The 22,331-nt window shown below is 41.4% G+C and overlaps 1 protein-coding gene across 1 annotated transcript; it reads right to left on the reverse strand.

The window, feature by feature from the left end:
• Positions 1-436: 436 nt before the first annotated feature.
• Positions 437-21,468, reverse strand: ERCC3 (ERCC excision repair 3, TFIIH core complex helicase subunit). The gene is made up of 15 exons (XM_009087873.4): positions 21,360-21,468; positions 21,065-21,270; positions 19,876-20,112; positions 19,207-19,256; positions 18,182-18,317; positions 17,808-17,972; positions 16,319-16,523; positions 14,401-14,715; positions 13,084-13,268; positions 10,392-10,594; positions 7,083-7,179; positions 6,777-6,894; positions 5,516-5,634; positions 2,271-2,423; positions 437-1,353 (listed from the first exon to the last, which is right to left on the reverse strand). The coding sequence occupies exons 1-15, from the start codon at positions 21,451-21,453 to the stop codon at positions 1,219-1,221; spliced, it is 2,418 nt and encodes an 805-aa protein (XP_009086121.4). The 5' UTR covers positions 21,454-21,468; the 3' UTR covers positions 437-1,218.
• Between the last annotated feature and the right edge of the window lie 863 nt (positions 21,469-22,331).

The raw sequence follows: 22,331 nt of genomic DNA on the forward strand, positions 1-22,331 counted from the left end.
CTAATAAACAGAATTCAGTATCCTTCTGAAGCGCATCTGTCATACAACCAGCTGTACCATGCATGCTCCTTCCAGTATGGTAAACCTTTATACCAACCTATTTTCAACCAGCAGAGGTTGCTCCTAAAGCTCCACAAACAACCAGAGAAATAAGACCTCTTAATATAACACCAAGTAGCGTGTTACATTATTAAGCAGGTGTTACTTAAAAAGCATTCTTCTGCCACAAACCACCAACACTTCCCTATTGTTTTCTGGAATTATAATGTAATCTTCATTACAAAAAAGAAACTCAGGAATCTTTCTTTCACACATTCTTCCAATTCACCTTTTGAGAAGTTAAAATGCTTTTTGATTCAATAATAACCTCTGTGGTGACAGTGCACTGTTAGCAGTTATGAAGGTTTTATAGCATGGTAAATAAATAGAATATAAATAATAGAGAAACAGCTTTTATTTGAGCAACTTCTCAAGAGAAGCAAGAAAAATTAGGAAAACAAGCACAGAATTCATTTGTATTTACTACTAATGCTTTCCTTGAGTTTACTTTGGAGACAGTCTCTTTTTCTTCTTGTCTTCAAACTCTAAAGTATTTCTGACCTATTTGTTAGACTTTTAATACAGGTAAAGTCACAAGTATAAATTAGCTCACAGTTTAAAAATATAATGTAAAGTGCTCCTCTAGGATTTGTTCAGCTCACTGAATGATTTTATTTAAGCATTTTGAGAAACAGTATATTGTTGAGCAGACATAAGAACCAGATAAATAATATCTCAAACATCAGTACAAACTTAATTTACAAAACCTTTTCAGCACTCTTCTGAAAAAGGATCTTCAGCTGATAAAAATAAAATCTATTAATTACCCTGAAAACCAGACAAGTACTTCTCTTGAACGAAGTGGCCCATATGCTTCTGCCCTCCAGCCATGAGGAAATGAGGGCATAAGACAAGGAGCACAGTGCCACACAAAGAAAGTATGCACTGTGACATATTTGTATCTTAAAGTTTCTAAAAATATTTTCATGGTAAGATTTAGTTCCTTCTTTGCTTTACCATTCACCTATGAGAGCACATACATTGGTAAGTAAATACGTGGCTGTACAGATGCATATAGAAGAGTCTGTTAAAGGACCTGTCATAAATTTCAACTCTATCCTTGCAGTAACAGGAACACGCAGAGGGGTGATGTTCCAAGGAGCCACCCGTGTGCAGGAGTCACTTGCGGAAGCGTTTGAACAGGGGGTGGATGTGTTTGTTGGAGGACGCCTTGCTCCGGGAGGAGTGGTACTCCATGTACACGGTGTCATCTGCTCCTGACATGGAGCTCATGGTGCCTGCACGGCGGGACACCTGCAAGCACAAGGAGCACACACATGTGCTTAGTGTGCGATCTGAGGCTTAAAATATTTGCACTGCATGTGACTTAAAAGATTTACTTGAAAATCTGTAACGATAGATCTGTTACCTTCTCCTTCAAATATGATGGAGAAGGATACGAATTCCATGTCGAATTTCTTCTGAGTGCCTAACAAGTGAATTATTCCAATAGCTAAAGGCTAATACATTTTAAAAACCCAAATCTGTTCTCTAATGTTTCACAAAGATACCAGGCCTTCAATGACTGTAGCAGACGCAGGGCCGGCTAAGGCTCCGTGGAGGGATGTTTAGAGATAGGTATTTGCTGAGTCATAGGAATTGTACCAGGAGTCCTCACTCTGGTCCTCCTTATCTCTCTGTGACCCCATAGGCTAGTTTCCCTAACCCTTACAATTGGTCAGTTTTCAATCCCCCCTAACCCTATAAAAGAGGCTGTCTGGGCCCATTTTCTTCAGAAGAGTAGCTTCAAGACCCTTCGCGAGACCCTCGGAATAAACCATCGTGGAACTCTCTTGGCTGCCTTCTCCTCTCTCATTTTGTCTGCCTTCCAGGAGCCACGGCCAGCCGCAGCCCCTACAGCAAGCTAAGAGCTGAAATCACAAAAGAGCTGACTTTCACTAAGAGCTGACAATCACTGAGCTTGCTAGGGGTCTCGGCTGTGCGGCAATCTGGCCTAGAGCACCCCAGCCTCCAGAGGGCTGAGGTGTTCGGCCTTGGGCCGCTTGCCTGGGGCGCTTACCCTATGGGGAACCAGCTATCCGGCTAAGAAGCTAGCCCCTGTGGCTCCATTTATTTTACAAATGACAACATCACATTTAGAATTGGATGGAAATAAAATGGCCCAGTTCTGTCCCACCTGTGGTCATCCTTTTCAAAGAATTCTTCATTACCTGAGCTGACTTTGAACCATATTCTCCAGCAACTACTTCCTCCTCAGCATCCAGGTCAGATGCTTGCAGGACTTTCTGGAGAAGCTGCTGCTGTTCTTCTTTGGTTGAAAATGAAAGTTCTTCTTCTTCCATGCCTGCCAGCTTTGTGATTACCTAAGAAACAGAGCACATTACAAGGTGAGGGTTCTTCCTCCTCACTGTTAGCTATTCAAAACCAAGACAAGTATTTCTGATTCCCTATCTGGTTGGAACTGGCTTCAACTTTTATCAATGGTTGGAACAACCTCACACTACAGATAGCACAGATACATACAAAATCTTGCTAAGTGATGTATATATACATACGCTCACAGCTCTTGTTATATATTCTGGCTGGAAATGCAAAAGACAAATCTTTGGAGAAAAAAAAAGGAAAAGAAGAAAGAAAAGCTCTGGGCAGAGCCTGTCAGCTAAATATGGTTTATACCAGCTTGACCAAGAACATGACCAAAGCACATATAACTCAAGCATGTATTCAAGTTCCTGCAAGGTTGGTGTCATGCTGAAGGCTCTAGATTTGTCTAGTTTAAGAACCAGTATTTTATATTTAACAAAATAATCCAGTAGGTCTGCAGAGACCCAGAATTTTAGCAAAAAGCATTCAGGACAGAGGGGAAAAGCCCCTATCAAATTGAGATGTATAGCTGTTGGGAGACAGTGCAGCAACCTGCAACAGAGCGTCAGTCACAGAGCAAAAGGACTCTTCCAGCCTTTGAGTACTTAAACAATGGGTAACTTCAGTTAAGTTTGTTCTCCTTGGAATTCTCAGTAACTCATGGGTACAGGGCACATGTGACCTACTGGCAATGCTGTGCCATGGGCTCCATCAGCTGACAAAGCTCCTCTTCTGAACTGAAAGATCTCAAGCTTCTGTTCTAAAGATTTGCAACAGGCAGCTTGCTTTCTTAACCAGAGGTATTTTGAAAATGTCACATTTGACATGGTTTTGAGAAAGACATTCTAATTCAACCATTGATTATGTAGTGCTTTCCCTCATCTTTTCTGCTCACCTCTTGAGTCAATACAATTAGAAACTAATTACCTCAGGAGTCTGAGCAGATCACAAAACCACTGTAAATAAAGTTTAAGGTAAAAGAAATCCATATTAGCTGCCAAGTACTATTTTTAAAAAATGGGTAGGAGAACACTGGAATGAATAATCAGTGCTGTTATTTGTGGGAATATCTAGTCTGAAAAAGGATGTTTTCCTGAGAAAACGTCCAAGCCTGAAAAATCCATTCATGGAAGGAACCAGTCCTACTAATGGCTAAAGGAAAACTATGGTACTCCTTGTTTATTTAGGAGGATATGTGCTATAGTCATCTCAAGAATAAAGAAGGAGTCACAAAAATCCATTTTAAATTGTATTTGCCTGTTTCCAGCTCTGGTTGCAAAACAGGGCTAGCATGATTCACAGAATGGAAAGAATTCCCACTGCATCATCTTTTAAGCCATCCAACTGATGCTCTGTTTAAAAGCTACCCCCAATTCTTTAATATACAGAGTTCTTCTGCTACTGGTTTAAAATTTAGTATATTTAATCTCTAAATAAAAATACAATACAGTAGCAAAGGCAAGTGGTTAGCTAACCAAAAAAAAAAAACAGCTAGCAGTACACTCCAAGCAGTAAACTGTAATAAGGCTGACCTTTAAGAAGCAAAGACAAGATATGTGGATTTAGCAAAAACGTATTAGTCCAGTCCTCTTTTTGATGAAAGGCAGAGAATGAAGCTATTGAGAGATGGCAATAAGAAACTAAGTCCTAAACAAAAAGTGAAAACTGTTACCCTTTTAAACTAGTAATGAATTTTTGGTTATTTAGGAACACAAATCCTAAGGGACAGGACATTAACATTGAAATAATTACCTAAAGAAGAGGTAGAGTCTCCATATTTGGAATACTAAGAAAGCAGACATCTGTTGGGAATGGCATACACATAGCTCATCCTTGCTCAGAATGAAGAAACACAATAGATGTTTTTTTGGAAGTTTCTTTCAGCCCTATTCTTCTTTGATGCCAGCTATGACAGAGTTTGGCAAACAGAAGAAAATAGATATTCTAATGTTTTATTTCTAATCTGCAAGTAAGGAACATTTCAGTTCTGGTCAGCAAAAATGTTACTCCAGATACTCAGCTGGCCACTTGCATTGCTTCAGTGCCACATTACACAAAAGCTCCTAGGACTAAGAGCTCCTTGCTTGCAAAATGAAATCCCCCTTCTTTGCTCTAAAATCCAGGGCATTCGAATATAAGTAAAGGGGTTGCTCTAATCTTCCTGGCTATAGCCACACAGATGCATTTGCTGTAATTAGTTGCATCTTAGTACTGATCTACACCTTTGTTGAAACACATTAAAACAAAGTTCTCACCTATAAAGACCATGACAAGTTTCCAAAGAGCTCTTTAATGGGCTGCTCTTTCCAGAGCAGATTTCCTCCAGCCCTCCAGTTCAGGGGGATGTCCTGTACTGCTGCCTCACCCAGACAAGCTCTTGAACAGCCAGATGTGGAAGTCTTATTTTTCATTCTCCTCAGCACTGCTTCTCATTGGAAAGGCTTCTAATCAGAGCAGTAAATTCCAATTTTTCAAAGGAATAATTTACCTAAACCCAAGAGCTATCATGATACTCTGCTGCCTTTACAGCCTAGCAGATGAGCACGCACGGCAATCCATGCATTAAAAGAAAAATAAGTGAGATACACCATGAAATCTATAATATAGAGGAGCTTTGGTTATGTTTGGAAGAAGATGACACAGTGCAATACTGGTCTGAGACTGGAGCTCTTTAGAAATTGTCACTTCCTAAGTTTTGCGAGTTGTCAAAATTGGTGCTGCCCACTGACAACACCCAACACTGCTTTATATAGTGCCAGTGTGACACTGTATAATGGGAGGCCTGCACAGATGGACATCTGAAAAGCACAAACATCAACCAACCACCAAGGAACATGCGCACTGCACTCCGCAGGGTGCCCGCTTTCAAGTTACAACACTTACCTTTCTAGAAGCTGTACAGAGCTACTTGTATATGCCCTCACAACAGATGATAAAACAATACCAGGGCAGTTCTTGCTTGCAAGAAAAACCTTCATTAATGCATTCCACAATTCCAGAATTCCCACGTACTGGACCAAATACTAACACTAAACAATATGAAAATTACATTCTTAGGCCTCAAGCATAATAAATAGAAGGAACAAGTTACCTTGAAGCTATAACCTTGATCTACAAGAAACCGTTGCCGTTTTGTTGAATATGCCATTTCCTGAGTGTCTTGGGATACAAGGGAATAAAAAAAGGCATTGTACTCCTCTGCAACCATGCCTAAGAGACAAAAGCACTTAGTGATTACTTTCATTTGGAACACTGCAACAAAGAACAACCAAGGAATAAATACTGAAAACAGGTACTTAAGTAACTTGTCCCCGCAAAGACTATTTGCATTGTCTAGCTGCACCCAGACCTTACATAAACTGATTGACACAGCATGGAAACTTCTACTTTTGTTCTTAATACCTTGAGGATAGGTGAAAAGACAAAAACAGAAAAGGAAACGTAGACTAACACAATCGCACAGGTGGTCTAAGAAGAATCTGCTGCTTTATTCTGCTAGGCAAGGTGAAAGATAAAATTGTTTTTAAGTCTATCATGTCAAAAAGAAGTGAAAAGTCAAGAGCAAGGACTGCAGTGCAAGTCAAAAAAAGTCCAACAGAAAAAGACAAAGGAAAAGTTTTATCCATGTGAACTAGAGTTTGCAGTGTTTTTGAATTTAAAAAGTGAAGCAAAGATACTCAGCTAAGAATTCACAGCACTATCTGAAGACCAGCACATACCAGGCTGTGCATAAACTTTTTGTTCACATACAGTCTTTAAGGTCTGTTACCCTGGTAATAGGGCTCTCTTTTAAAACTCAGGGTTTCATTAAGACTTTGTCAATTCACTAACACGGGGTTTGTTTGCATTTTCAAACAAAGCCTTACCTGTAACAAGCACAAACTGCACATAAAATATGTGTCTGCAGAGCTTAAGTCCGAGTTGAAAGTATTTTAAGAGTAATTGCTCTAAACAAAAAAAATTCCTTTGGCCATGTTTTACAAAAACACACTTGTCAAAAACCAAATCCAAGTAATCTACAGTGTCAAAAATCTGATTTCTAGAGGCTCACTTCTTAGAATAATACTATGATCCAACAAAATCAATTTCATGTTGAAGAAAATATCAAGGAATAAAAAAGTGAGAGAATTGCCATAGAAAGTCAGTTTTCTTTCAGCTTTTTTTGTCCTTTACAAGTTTTCTCATCACTAAGTTTACTGACCCAGAAGATGCTTCATTTTAATTCACTGGCATATAGGTATACTCTCTTTGACTAAAACATAAAGACAGTATAAAGCCTCATGAACACCCAGTTTCTCCTGCTCTAGGTTGCTATGATCCCAGGCCCAGAGCCCAAGCACCACCTCCTTTACCTTTCTTGGCTCTCAGCACTCGTCCCAGCCTTTGAGCCTCCTGCCTTCGTGAGCCACCGTGGGATGAGATCTGAATGAGAACATTGGCTTCTGGCAGATCGAAGGACGTGTCCCCTACCTGCAACAGAGCAGCACCTCTGAGCAGTCTCTCATTTCCACATCTCCCCAGTCAACACCAAATACAAGGCACAGCTTTCTTTGTGAGCTGTGATATGAAGATGTCAAATGCACACCATGCATGTGCAGCTGACTCTAAAAGTTGACTCCAAAGATAGGCACAAGGACACAGTGAATGTACTCCCTCACCTTGGAAATGAAAATAGTGTTGATTTTTGGATTGTGCTTGAAGTTTTGTAGAATTTGCATTCTTTCCCCTTGTGCAGTAGGACCATAGATATAGGGTCTGAAAAGAACACAACATGTACAAATGAAATAAACTCAAGATTTCTCACTCGTCTCTTATGAGGTGCCATGCAAGGAGTACAGGACATCTCGGAGCAGTTATGAGAACAAACCAGATTTTGGTACAGATACCAATTTGGTACAGATACTTTTAGCTTGTTTGACTCTTCATGGCAGCTGCCCAGGGGTTTGTGGAACCCTCTCAGCAACCCAGTCAGCCAGAAAGAAATTCTGACAGTTACAAATGTTTTGCAATTACGTGGACCAATGAAGCTGTATATCAACAGACTGAATACATTTGTTAAGCCTACATGAAAGACTGAAGGCAGCTGTAAAAGACATTTTTTTCCTCAAATGTACTGAGTTAGCACATTTACAGCTGCAACCTTTGCTTCCTGTTTAAGCACTTGAAAACACAGGCTTCTCTATCAAGGATACGCTGGGTGTCACAAATGGGCTGCTGGGTGTTGTTCTGGGAAAACTATTTTTGCTTTTCAAGCTAACCTCTTGCCCCTTCTAATACCTTCTGGGCTTACTGAAATGATGCAAATGCCTCAAACATTTCATGAGCAGCTCACAGTGGCATTTCACCTACGGTTTCTAATGTCTGACAGTGAATTACATGGAACATTTAATGTCTCAATCCCAAAGGCTCACACATACTCAGTCACTCACAGATTTCATGAGCAACTTGGACTGCTGTGAATTTTCTAGTATCTGACTGTTAAATTATTTCTAACACAAGGAACTAAGCTCAAATTTTCCATTTAGTATTGCACATGGATCATGGCTGAACATAAACATGGCAGTGCATGGACTTAGGTTTTCTATTCTTATCAACTAATTCCTGTACGCTGGCTCCTCTTGCTTTCTTTACTACAAACTTTATTCTAGGGTTTTTTACCAAACAATCATAGTAATCTCTAATCTAATTCTTCTATTTAGTGTATTTAAGCAGACTTTTAGAAAAAAAACAGCTAAAAAATGAAAGTAGCAAATGAGTCAATTCTGAAAATATATCTTCATTATTCAATTAGTAGCATTCAGTAATATATTAAGTCTTATTTTAAATTTCATGTAGTATTTAAATTGTGAAGTTAAATGGCAGATTTAAACTGAAACAAAATTTTTGAACCTTCCTTTTCTTAAGGCCACCAAGAAGGCATTCAAACACATTTTGTATTAAGAACAGAATAATCCTGAACTCCTGGCTATCAATCCTTCAATCCTCCCAGATCCTCCTTGACAGTGATTCACTGGCATTCCTGAGTACTCTTCTGAATCCAGAACATTAAGTGCTAAATGGATTCTTTTTTTAATGACTCATTTTCCTCACTGCGAAAAGACTTTTGAGGGATTTGCAAAGATAGATTCCTCTGCCATTAACTGACATAACTGATAAAACCACAGAGGCACAGTCCTTCAGAAACAGTGATTTAAACATAATAATAACACAAGTGAAACCAGGCAGTACGTGAGCTATGCTATACTGGATGACAGAATCATGACAGAGGGAAAGCTGGCTGAGCAAATTTGGATTCTCTGGCCCCAAAACCTGCAGACAAAGTAATTCCTGTCATGTGCATGGTCTTTCCCTGATGGCTCCCCACTACAAGGGCAAGGGGGCTAAGGGAGGAGCCAGCAGAGGCAGCTGGACCATGGCCACCTCTCCTGCCATGGGGGAGCCCACCCAGCCCGCAGGCTCCCATCAGGCCATGAGAAGGGTAGTGAGAGCTGTGCTCCTGCTGGGCACACAGCCACAGCACTTCTGCTCTACCCATTGGGCTGCTCTCTCCTGCTGGGCATGCAGGCACAGAGCCACTCCTGCTCTACCCACTGGGCTGCTCTCTCCTCCACACAAAGAGTTCCTGCCCTGCACAAACTAACAGTTCCCTTTGGTTTAGTCTGCTCACAACAAAAAATCCTCAGTTGAAACAAACCTCACCTTTGTCCAGCACAGCCAGACTGTGCTTTCTTTCTAAGAGTGGCAGCTGGATAACCTGGAGCTCCATAAATTATATGAGAAACACAGAATTCACTCCAGAACGTAAAAAGGGGCCACCTACTATTTCTTCAACTGGTTTTCCTGCCACGCTTCCACAGCACCTACCCCACTTAAAACTGCTGTGCCCTGTAGCATCCCCTGCCCCCCAGCATTGCCTGTGCTAAAGGCTTTGTCTGTGATACACTGAACACTGCTAGAGACATTCCAGAGGCATCATTACAGCTAATCTCTGTCCAGACAGATTAAAAAAATGATGAAAGAGACCACGGGTGTTGGAATTTATCCAACACCATTAGCTCTGCTTGCTATTTGATGTCACAGCATGCCAGCACCACATGGTCCCTTAAAATGCAGTCAGAACTGATCGTGAATTTTGCAAAGTGTAAGCTTGTTTGTGGTTTTGCTAAGGAATACTGCTGAAATTCCTAGACATGAAATCATACACTATCAAAATGCCCCACAGCTTCCAGCAAGCAAGGCATTATTTGGCCTTGTCAAAGAAAGGATGAGGCCAGCTTATAAGGTTACGTTTCCCAAAAATTGCTCTATGCCCAATCCTGACAAACTCTCCCTGAGCGTCCCTCCCCAAATCCTACCAACAGACTGATGCTGACCCCTCATTAAACCCTGTTTGCACAACCTCCCATAACTGCACTCATATTACAGTCATTTAAGGTAATCAAGGAGCTCTAGGGAGAAATGTCCTTTAGTTTATTAAACAATTCCTGCACTTCTAGGCAGTGCACTAGTACAGTACAGATAACAAAAAAGCTTGTCTTTTGTTTTTTTAGACAAGGGTAAGACCTTTTGAGAACCTGAAGAAGAAGGCCTTGGGTCTCAGAACACCCTGAAAGATCCAGAGAGTATATATTTGAAAACCTTTGTCTCAGAGAGACAGGGGAAGCTACCATCCATTAAAGAAACCTTTCTAGTGATATTTCCAAAAGCCCCTCATTTTTCCATTGGCTTTTACTAATTAAAATAAATTTTTCTGAAACAAATGCTAAACAGAGACTCTTTTCAAACACCAAAATCATGTTGCAGTGCTAGTAAAGTCCATCCAAAAATACCCTCCTGAGCTTTTTATGCAGGAGGACTAGAGTTACAGCATTACAAAAAATATCAAAGACTATTGAAAGCCTTGAGATTGCAAGGAAATTGTCATGGAAGGAGGAAAATAACAGTGCCATCATTGGCTGAACACTTACTTCCCAAGTCTGACTGCATATTCCTTCAGTGCAAACACATTGTCAGCAAAGACGATGATTTTATCATTCCGTCGCTCATGAAACTTAATCAGGAACTGACAGGCTCTGAATTTATTTGGGTTCATGGTGTAGAGCAGTATCCTTTTCTTTGTTTTAATAGCTACATATTCTCTGTAAAATTCAGGTGACATTGGGCACCAGACCTACAATTAGAAAACACACACACACTAGCACTCTGTTATTTACTTATTTAATTCCAGTGGGAATTGCAAAGATATTGGGGGCTGGTAACGCATTAGGACTTTCTGTATAGGGCAGGTCACACATTTTAACACAGTCATTTCTGTACAAAACGAAAGCTACATGTCACTGAAATCTCTTGCACCAATAAAATCTGTTTTGTCAAAATGCTTTGGCATTGAGATCCATGACAGAAATAGGCAGCTGGACTGGAACAAGACTGAAAGATAGTTACTTCATGTTCACACTTAAATAATTTACTACAAACTACTACTTCCTACAAAGCAGTAATTAAGGAAATGAACTGTGTAGTCTCCCTCTCACAGCAGTCAAAGCTTTTTCCCATAAAGACCAATTTTCATCCATATTCTGAAAGCTGAGACACATTTCGTCTTCATTACAGAACAAATTCACCCATCTTTCTCCATATATCCATAGCTATTGAGTCTAGAACTTCCAAAACAGTAGGATTGATTAGAAGTTTTCAACACACAATAACATCACCCCAGGATTCCCAAGCAATTCTTCTATTACGTAAATAACAATCATAGTACTTCAACAAGTGTAGGTTTATTTTTTCTACTCTAGCATGAAAAAAGAATAAATCATCTAGTTTAAGCCAATGAAGTGACACTATTGAAAACATCTGACACTATCCATAGGGAATATAATTTGGGAAACATTCACTCTGCTGTACATGAGTTATTCCCTCATATCCATTGCACAATAGATATTAACAAACTACCACAGAGAAAAGCCTCTTTCATAACCACCATTCAGCTAAGGAAGTTAATGACAATTTACAGTAGGTGATTTAAACAACATTAATTGTTCCGTACTGATAAGACCTAATTTTTTATTTCAAAATATTTTTTCCAGTGACTTAAATTCCAGATGATGCTTTTATTATCTTTTGACGACATGAAAATAAATTGTTGCACTGAATAGGCTCTGTTGTTATTGTGTGCTGTCTACGTGAAAGACTTAAAACTCTTGAACCAGCAGACAATTACATCAAAGTGACAATGAGATACAAATACTGACCATTTGACTGAGGTAAAAAATTTCATCTATTGCTCAATTCCTCTGACTACATGGCAAACACATGTGTTATTTTTTTTCATTTTACATTTTGCAAGACAGGCACTCCAATCCAAAGATTTAGTATGGCTGCTGAGAAAGCTGAAAAACTCTGAAAAAACAGGTAAAGAACAGGTTTATTGTCTCTTTTTTTTTTTGAACTTTGGGTAACTTTTTAAACTGTGCTGCTCATTCTCTTTTAGAGCAGTGAAAGAGCAACACCTACCAATAACGACCTGCCTCATGAGACATCAGCACTGCCCTCTCCAGCCACCTGGGAAGAACTGCACTTGAAAAGTGAGCCAGACACCTTTCCTGGCTGAGGGGAATAAACCAGTTGATTAATGGTGCTACTCCTCAAGGAAATCCAAACAAATATGCAGAGCAGTTGTGCACATACTGAACTCAACACTGGGCTTTTTTTTTTCTTTGCTTTTGGTAGAGTCATCAAATGGTAGTTCAAAACACTGCCCTAAGGAATAGAAAATTGCAGAATTTTCCCATCATTCAGAACAAAAGGTAGCCCGTGCTTCATTTTTTAATTACTAAAAGGCAGTTCAGGGACTGAGAATTTTGCTTAGCAGAACTAACCAAAGTGCCTAAATGCAAACCTGAATTTGAGGACTGGTTACTCTCCCTTCAACAGTTATTTTCTAGGTCCTTTTCACTGGCATTCTATGAGTTCAAAGCAGTGGGGTTTTTTCCTTCTACAACCTCCAGTTTGCACAGTGTTCAAAAGGAGAACAGCTGACCTATATTTGCATATTTTATTCCAGTACCAGAGCTAGGGAGAATTGCATGAAATTAACAAGACAGGCTTAAAATAAACCACCACAACAATAACAACCCGCAAAGACAAAAAAACCCCAAACCCTACCATAACACATTGCAGCTGCCAAAACTTTACTTCCATTCAATGAGAGACCAAATAAATTAATGAAAAAGCAATCCCCTAATGCTTACATGGAAACATTGTAAATAACACCTTGGAGAAAGATATACTCTTCTCTATTATATTTTTCCATGTCAATTACCAGTGATAATACATTGAATTAAGCTTTCCAGAAAGATTACTTTAAAATTCTAATGTGCCTGTGCAAAAGATTTTCACCTCTTTCAATACCACCAGATCCACCTCTCATCCATATGCTGGAAAGAACAGAGGTCACGTCTGTATACTGGAAAGAATTATGAGATCCAGTCCTACATTTTCAAGTTTCACCCTCACATGTTCAGGCTTGAAATAAGCAAGTGTTTTCTTATGTATTTTAAAATTTCTACTATTGTTCTTTTTTATAAGACTGCAAAATTTTTTCTCAACTTTATAAGCATACTAAATATACACTAATAGTACCAAAAAGCAGAGTATCACCTCAGCACACTGGACTTTAGCAATGTAGCCACTGTTCTGCAGCTCCATCCAATTGGCTTCATAGAGCTTTGGTCCAATCAAGAAGTTCAGGTCAACAATTTTATCATCTTCTCTGACCAGGGTAGCAGTCAGCCCCAGTTTACAGTGAGCTTGGACGATAGTGAGCACACGCCTGAACATCTTTGCTAAGAAATCCAAGACAAATTTTTTGTTAACTTTCCTGAATGGTTTCAGAAGATAAATACTGCAACTTTTAAAAGACATTTTCATCAACTCCTGAGCATAAGGCAAGAACAGCATTGGGAAATCACACTCCATTGCATACACACTCCTAACAAATCTATAGCAAAACTTCACAGTGATTGCAGCTTTACTTTGCATTGCCAAGTATACTCTGAAAATCCCAGTAAACTTTCTTTATTATTTTCTATTCCCCAAGAGAAAATTAATATATTCACAGGTTACACGGCTTGGTTTGGGTCTCTACTATTTCCTAGCAAGAACTGACACCAAGAATATTGGCTGACTGCCACATTCAGGACTTGCAGGATATGGCAGAATTACTCATCTTTAGTATTGCTAGAAATCACAGAGGAGTTGCTGCACCTTCATTTCTATGAAACCAAGCAAGAACAAAAGTGACAGAACAGTGCCAGTATGCTACTTTGATAATACGGCAATTAATCACCAAGGTTTACTTCTTTCAGAAGTAGACCCCAAAATATACTCAAGTAAGAATAAGGAAGAACAGCTAACAGAATCTTGGGTGCTTTTTTAGCCAGGATTATTCCACAGACACTTTAATAGCACATTATTGCTTTCCAGTAGTACAGATCTCAGTTACACGGCAATTTCAAAGACAGCAGTTATTTCTGGATGTTAATCACTATGGTTACTCATAGATATTAAAAGCTGGCCTGCAGTGACATTGCATCTATGAGAAGAAGGCAGATGAATTCCTCTCCTGTTCAAATATGTCTACAGAAAAATTATGCAAAGGTAATTCAGGTATTTTAAGAGCACTTTATCAGCCTACATGGAGGAACTTTTACTTTACACTGCTATTACAGAAAACACAGTGTCTAATTTGAAGGGTTCAGAAAACTAGTGGTCAGCTAAACTATGTAGTATCAGAGGGAAAAAAAAAAAAAAAGTAGAACAAGGCAGCCTACTTGTTTACTTGTTCCAAAACCCTAAGCCATGGGTTTACTCACGACATTAATCATGAGAAGAACAGCAAAAAACCACCACTTCTACAAGAACAGAAGGACATTAACAATGTGTGCAACATAGAAGGTTTGCACACCTTTTCCTTACCAGGAATGGTATGGACTTCATCCAGTATCATAAGGCCCCACTCTTGACTTTTAAGCCACTCCATTACTCTTTCTGCTTCCCAAGATCTTTTTGTCGTGTGCCCTAACATGGAGTATGTGCTGATGGCAACAGAACAGCCAATGGGCTTGTCTTTGGCATCAGAGGTAAAGCGACAGATCTGGCTGTCGTCGATGGTGGACCACATCTTGAACTGGGCCTTCCACTGCTCCACAGACACGGCAGAATTGCCGAGCACCAGGCACCGCTTGCGCACAGTGCACGCGGCTGTCACTCCCACCAGAGACTTGCCAGCACCTGCAGGGCAGGAGGAGTGACACTCATTAGTCATCTCTCAGACACCACTGGAGTGGTGGAAGACAAAACCAAAGAGCAAAGGAAAACTGTGAGAGGACATGAAATCATGCAAAGGGAAATTTCTTTGTTGTTTCTTTGCTACAATAGTAATAAAGAGATCAAGTATTTGCTTCTTAAAAATACAGCTGGATATCTACAGGACAACTGTATTTCCTCAAGAAAATAATTGCAAACAATGGCTTTGACAATTAGTAGCAATCATTTTAATGCTTTTTAATTTCAAAAGAATGTTAAATTACAGGTGCCTACAGAAAGCTTCCCGAGGGGTCGGAACTCAGGACATCCCTCTGGGTGTCCAGAGTGGCCAGGACCCCTGCCAGGGGGCTCAGAAACCCTGGCACAGAGCCCAGAACACTGTGGTTTTGATTATGACCTGTGGAGCAAATTACCAGCCTTGAATGAAGACCAGCAAGCCACAGCAGTTTAAGTAGCATAATAGTGAAATTATCACAGGGTGAAAAAATAGATTTTTGGGGTTTCTAGAATGGGGGTTTCGGTGGCAAGATGGAAGGATTTGGGCACGTCCAGCCCTTCTCCTTCTCTGCCTCCATCTGCTGCTCTGATGTTGGCACTTTTAGATTGGTTTAGAGTAGAAGCTCACTGTCTAAAATAGGTGATAGGTATTGGAAAGTAATTGTAAACACTGTATATATAGTTTTTAGTATAAAGAGATAACACCGCCCGGGGGCAGGCAGTGTGCCTGGAACTGTCCTGCTGAACGACCTTGGCAGGGCAGGAGAAAAATTTTTATAGATAAGATGCAATAAACAACCTTGAGACTGAGAACTGAAGAACTCCAACTCATTCTTCAAGCACAAGGGCTGAAAAAGAGACTTTTCGCATATCTCGGGGTCGCAGAGACTTGGACCCTTGAGACCTAGGGGTGCTCTATTCCTCTGTCTCTGCCAGTTATACATTCCCACACAAAGCAACTCCTTAAATCTTCCCATCCTTCACACTTCTCCCAGCACCCCTTACACACTCTCAGGCCCACATCACAGGTCCCATGTGCCTCCTTCTCCCCCAATACTGAGGGCACTGGCACACAGCCTCCTGTTTGCTTCTTTTCCCCCTGTTTTCTGTAGGCTGTCCCAGTCAGCATGTTTCTCACTTCTTCCTCAAACTCTCCTGCCCAACACCTGTTCACTCAAGCTCTTTGCTTCCTTGGATACCCCTTTATGCCACCTTTGTATTCCCAGCTCCCCCCAGTTTCCCTATTCCCAACCAAGGGAAAAATCGCAATGTCAACAGCTTGACATTTGATGGGAAGATGAGCAGAGGTGGCAGAGGGCACAGTGGAAGCAGGACTGGCAGTGTAAAGGTGCCACAGCTGCTCCCCTGCCAGGACACTGACAGTTCTGTGACCCAGCTCTCCCTCAGCACAGCCTCACCACCAGCTCAATAAAAACCACCAGGACTCTCCACACTGGGACCAGAACAGTCCCTGCTGCTGCCTGAAATCCAGGCAACTGTCATCTTTGGAATTTTCTTTACTACAGGCAAATAAAGAACAAATTGTCTAAGTACCAACACAGAAACTTACCACATGGCAAGACAATAACACCAGACCTGGCTCGTCCATTCCCAAACATCTTCCTTAGGCTTTTCTCTTGATAGGGCCTGAGGACTGCAGTAGGTTTCAGATCTATATTGATGTCAGGATTCACAGAATCATTTCTGAAATCATATTCTGCCAGCAAGGGGTACTCCAAATGGATACAACGCTTCTGAAGTTCTTCAATCATCTCCTGAAGAGGAAACAAAGCTTTAGTTGATAAATTCTTTACATCTGAGTTCTCTACATCTTTTCCCTAAAAACAACTAGGTTACAGAGTACCAAGTGAAGTTACATTTATTTTTTATACTTATGAAGACTTATTCTGGAAACTTTACCTGTAATTACCCCAGCCCCCAAAACACTTTGAACAACAGTTAATATTAGAGTGGGCTCTTTAGGTAGATGGAAGAACATGACACATTCAGCTCAGGTTGCTGCTTGCCCAGCAATGACTAACCTAAACCCCGAAGTCCTGCAATGAAGAGTTCAGTAACAGACACAAAAGATTCTCTACGTTACACAAAGTTGCACATCTGTTATCCTGAAAACCTCTATAGCCCGTATGGAAGTTATTCCAAGACAATGACAGGTGAATCAGTCAACAAGAGGTTGTTGGTTTGGGTTGGCTTTTTTCAAATAAACAAAACAGCTACTAAATTATCCTTTTTTAAATTCCTTTTTCCCCCTACTAAGGCATCATTGGAATCACCAAGTCCAAAATCAACTTGAGAAGTTCTATAGAAGCTCTCTGAAGGTCAAGCAAGGACTGCACTCCAACCTCCAGCTCCCCTTCTCAAGTGATGAAATTGGAACCACCAAGAATGAGTTACTTCTGCAACTATGAATTACAAACCAAAAGGAGGAGGGAAAAGGAAAAAAACAAGCTCTCTGAAAGCAGCCCTCTACTGAATTCTCATCTTGAACCAAGTAATACTCAGCCACATGTGACAGGGGCCTCCCTAAGTCCTTGGAGCCTCTCTGGCCTGTTAGCACTGTGCTCTGCTGTCACTGTAGGACACAAAAGAACACAAGCGCGCACCGCTGTTCTCAAGGTGAAGAAAAAAGGAAAGTTTATTTTCTGACTCAGACATTTATGGTTTTCCAAAAGTGACAGTGGATTAGAGGGTGACAGTGCCACCTCTCCAATGACACTGGACAAACTAACAGTCTATCAAATTTCTCTTCTTCCACAAAAGAATGCAAAACAATGAATTATTTACAGAAAGTGTGTGAGAAAGTTTGCTACAAAAATGTCAACATCAGAAAGCTTAGAAAATCTTTAAAAAAATCAAGGTGACACTCTGCAGGCAGGAAAAGAACAAAACCCACACTGCCACTCTCTAAGATTCTAAACTTTGGAAGGTAAAAGGAAAGAAATGTTAATGACTCCTAGTGATCTCCTCTACCAAAAAAAAGAGCCACAGTCCTTCCTAGTAAGTTCTCATGCTTAGATGCTTCTGTGCAATATTCATACCTGCTTGACTTCAAAAGACACCGTCTGCGTTTCTTCCTCCTCCTCCTCATCTTTGTCCATCTGTTCATAAAACTCAAATAAGTCAGCTGGGACATCTGGCTTATTCTGAGCATCTGTTCCCTGTGAAGTTGATGGACCAAGGCCACCTTCACTAGATTTGGAAATCTGAAATAGAGGAACATGAATTTTCACCACAAGTTTCATTAGAGACACAATCTGACTCTCCTCTTCCTCCTAAATTCAGGCTCATTAAAGAGGCAGAATTTGTTACTGGCAGAATGAAGCTGATATAACAAACAAACAATAGCAATTCCAAACTACTCAAGAGTTTACCTCCAGTCACTGCAGTAGTTTTAGAATATGGCTGGACATACCGCTGATTTACTTGTGAATGTCTCTGTAATCAGCTCTGTCTCTTCACCTTCAGCATTTCTCAGGCGACATTCTTTAATTACATGGTCTTGCAAAAGCTGCTGAATGACATCAGGGTGGGTACTTTCCACAAAATACCTAAAATGAAAGAATAAAGGAAAACATTTTAAGGAACTCATCAGCTCAATAACTCACAGAAAGAGTGGCATAGATGCATAACTAGATGCACTCTAAGCATCCAGTCTTGGGGTGCTAATTTAAAAATAAAGACATTATGGCAACCAAAACTTTTAAAGATGTCTCACACCATAAGCATCATGTATTGTGCAGTTATCCCTCCATCTTACTCAAATGTTCTCTAACCTGAGTGGCAAACTCCAGCAGACCTCCTACATACGCGTCTTATTTGTGACACACACAAATGAATTGTTTTGACTGAACTGAGGTGAGTTTGTGAAAACACTGGATGTGGTTTTTTCAAAACCTGTCCACAGCACCAGAAAAGCACAAAAGACAAAACCCCAAACTTCCAAAACACAAATCACTGAAAATTTTAAAACTAATGCATCCTGGAGATTCCTCAACGATGATGCTGGTTGGAGATCACAGTTAAAATATGCACTGATTTCTCCAGGCCCCTTCCAGCATTATCCTCTAGCTTTAAAACAAGTCAGATTCAAAAGAGACACAAGCACCCACCTCTTGCTACTGGATTTGCTTATCTTTCCCAAATGATTTGAAAACCTCAAAGACATACTGCAAGTCCAAGCAATAAACAAACAAACTACAATATCAAAATTGCAACCTACTTTTAAAAACATGATGACAACCAGCACTGGCTCAGGACAGCCAAACACAATTCGTCAGCTAATGTATTAAATACTTCCAAAAGCTACAAAAGTGATATCTGAGAGCTGTTACACTCAGCTGGCAGCTGTGAGACTCCAGAGCTCCTGAGAGCACTCACTCACTCAGCTGTGCATTTGGAGGGTTTGCTGCCACAAGAGCCAAGGAAGAAGCCACTTACCTGTTATGTTTCAGAACCAGCTTCACCTTCCCATAGCTGACGGTGCACAGCTACAATGAGAACAGTCATTAGGAACATGCAAAGGAGAGATTCCATGTTTAGGACCAAACACTGCAGTGGCTTTAGGTCTTTGTGGGGAAGTACCTTACCACAAAACATTTACTTGCACTGCAGTTATGCTCATGGAACAAACCTGAAAAGGCATTTTCAGAAGATGCTTACATCCTGTCACACAGGAGATCAGGCACAGATACTCACTTTTTACGCCTAATTTCAAATGTTTCCAAGACTATGAGAACACATTTGCAGGATAAGGCAGGCTGTCTCATAGTGCCCCACTATTACAGACTGCTTCCTACATTCTTAGTTTTCTTCAGAGCAAATCTGAGGAAACTTTACCCATGTACAAGTTGTACTGGCTGAAATTATCCACACAGACACTTAAATGCACTTTTTATAAATCCCACAAAGGCTATATTATGAAAATAGTATGTGTGCAGCAATATCATATGAAAAAAGACAGAAAAAAAATATTGTCTTGAAACAATGACAGAAGAATAAGACAGTTAAAAGTGATGAATGATCAAAAAATCAATTAAGCAGAGGCAGCAGGAAAGGAATTCCTTAGTAGAAACAGATGTATTTCCAATGCCAGTAGAATAGCCTTACCTTGATAAACTGAATTATTCCATCTGGGACACCAGTCTTGCTGAGTTTCTGCAAATACTCAGTGATGTCATTTGTCTGCAAGCCCACACTCACAGCAGCATACAGGGAGTAAGCAGTCAGCTTGTACTCGTGAATATGGGTGGGTCTGCACACAGGCTCAGCAATGGCAACCAGAAAGTCCTGTGCATATTTGTAAACTGGAGAAAAGGCTTCCAAAAATATATGGCCATCAGGAGCCTACAGAAATAAACAAATGCTGAAGGCACAACACTGTTAGTTGAACTGACATAATGAAGTTATGAGAAAATGAATAAACATTAAACTTTTGTCTTCTGAAAATAATCCAGGAATTGATTTGTCCATGTTCCTTCCATGGCATTATTTATAAACCACACCCAGATTAATAAATTTTTTCCAGACTGACATGCTGGGGTATTCCTTCTTTTTTAATGCTTAAGATATTGCTTGAATAGAGGCAAGCTTCCAGCCTCATTCCCCTGGAACAACAAAACTGCTTGCTTATTTCAAGCAGAATGAACAAATTAATGAATGAAGGCAGCACACGGGTGTCACAGCCCCAGGTGCCTGTACAGCACTCGGTGACAGGCACCGTGCAGAAGCTGGCTGGGAAACCACCTCTTCCCTAGATGCTGCACCACTGGCCACACCTTGAGCAAGTTCACTGGCATCCCTTTCAAAGGGCACAGAAAACAAACCGCACCAGTACGGAAGATGAAGCCAGCCTGTCTTATACCCGTTTCACTCCAACATACAAACCCTGCTACTGGGTCACTGCAGAGATAGATCCCTCTCGTGTCATCAGCCAACACGCTGCTTTACAGCCCTCCCCAAGACGTCTGGCTGAGCCTCTGCTGGGCCCGGCCCTGCAGCACACCCGGAGCAGCGGGAACCCCGCCTGGAGGCTGCGGGGGCTGCAGCAATCCCCTGGGCACTGCCGGGGCTCCTGTCCCCGCACAGGCGCTGCAGGGGACGCACCGCCCCGAACCGCAAACCCGGCTCCCAGGCGCGCCTGAGGCTCTCCACCCGCACGCTCCGGCCCGCCCTGCGCTCCCCGCCTGACCCCGCAGCAGTCCGGCTTCTCTCCCTCCCCGGCCCGGTCCGTGTTCCGCAGCGATTCCGGCCCCCGGGCACACGGCGACAGCGGCCCCGCCGCCCCCCGCGTACGCACCACCCAGAGGGGCCGCGAGCTGTGGTCTGCCTTCAGCGGCATCTGAAGCCGGTAGTCCTTGGCGCCGTACTCGTCCACCTTGGTGCCGCTCTCCTCCACCTGCTTCCCCGCCGCCGACGGCAGCGCCTCCTGCGGTTCCTTCCCGGCACCTTCGTCCTCATCGTCTTCGTCGTCATCGTAATGGCGCTTCTTGGACTTCTTCTTATCTGGGAGCAGAGCGGGAGCCGTGACGAGCCGCCCCTAGACCCCACTCCCCGGCCCGGCCCGGTCCGCGCCGCTCCCCGGCCCCGCTCACCGCGCTCCTTCCTGCCCATGGCCGCCGCGCGCCGCGCAGCGCCCGCCCGCGCGTCACTTCCGCAGGGCAGCGCCGCGAGGGGAGGAGACACCATCGTTTCTCTGGTCCTGGGGCCGCCCCCGCCGCGGGGAGACGCGCGGGCGGGCGCGGGGCGGGGCCTCGGGTACAGGGCGCGGCCGCACCCCGGGCCACGCCCGGACCAGCAGGAAATAAGGAAAAATAATTAAAAATTAATAAAAGAAATTGAACATCCGGAAAGCGCACAGTAAATAAAAATAAAAAAGCCAACGCGGAATTGAGGTACGACAGTGACATTGCGCAGTGTTCTAAAATACAGAATTCTTAAAAGAGAAATCACACTGTTGTCCCTACAGAGTGTTTTAATATATTTCTAAGTACAATTCGTGTCTGATTTTGGAAATACAAATACATTTCGAATGGTTAAAAACAAAAATTAAAAAAATATTTTGAACATCAGCCAGCTGAAAATATATTTATCTAGTAAATCATCTCTCAAAGCTTTTATATATTTAATTATTCTAACTAAACATAGTACCCTTAAAAAACAAGTTCATAAAAATGTAGAAATGAAATTGTGGAATAAGATTACTGGGATATATACACGCACACATTCAATGCATACACAGAATTACAAGGCGGGGTTGGTTGGTTGTCTTTTAAGTTTGGGAGGTTGTTAGACAACGGAACTAGCAAGCAATGCCCAACTCCTGAGTTCCTCAACCATGATAACCATAACCTAATTTTTAAATTGTTTTTATCTTTTTTTTATACACAAGATATTCCATGTAAAGCAGCAACAGCAGTGCAGTTACTGGCAGCAACATCTCAAAAGTAATAAAAAACCCCATACATCCAGACAGTAGTACATTGCACACACACATGATTCTCATACACCCATCGACAATTGGTCAGAGTATTAAATCAGTGTACAAATTAAATATTTCCAAAAAT

Source organism: Serinus canaria, chromosome 7, assembly GCF_022539315.1.
Source record: "Serinus canaria isolate serCan28SL12 chromosome 7, serCan2020, whole genome shotgun sequence".
NCBI classification, from domain to species: domain Eukaryota; kingdom Metazoa; phylum Chordata; class Aves; order Passeriformes; family Fringillidae; genus Serinus; species Serinus canaria.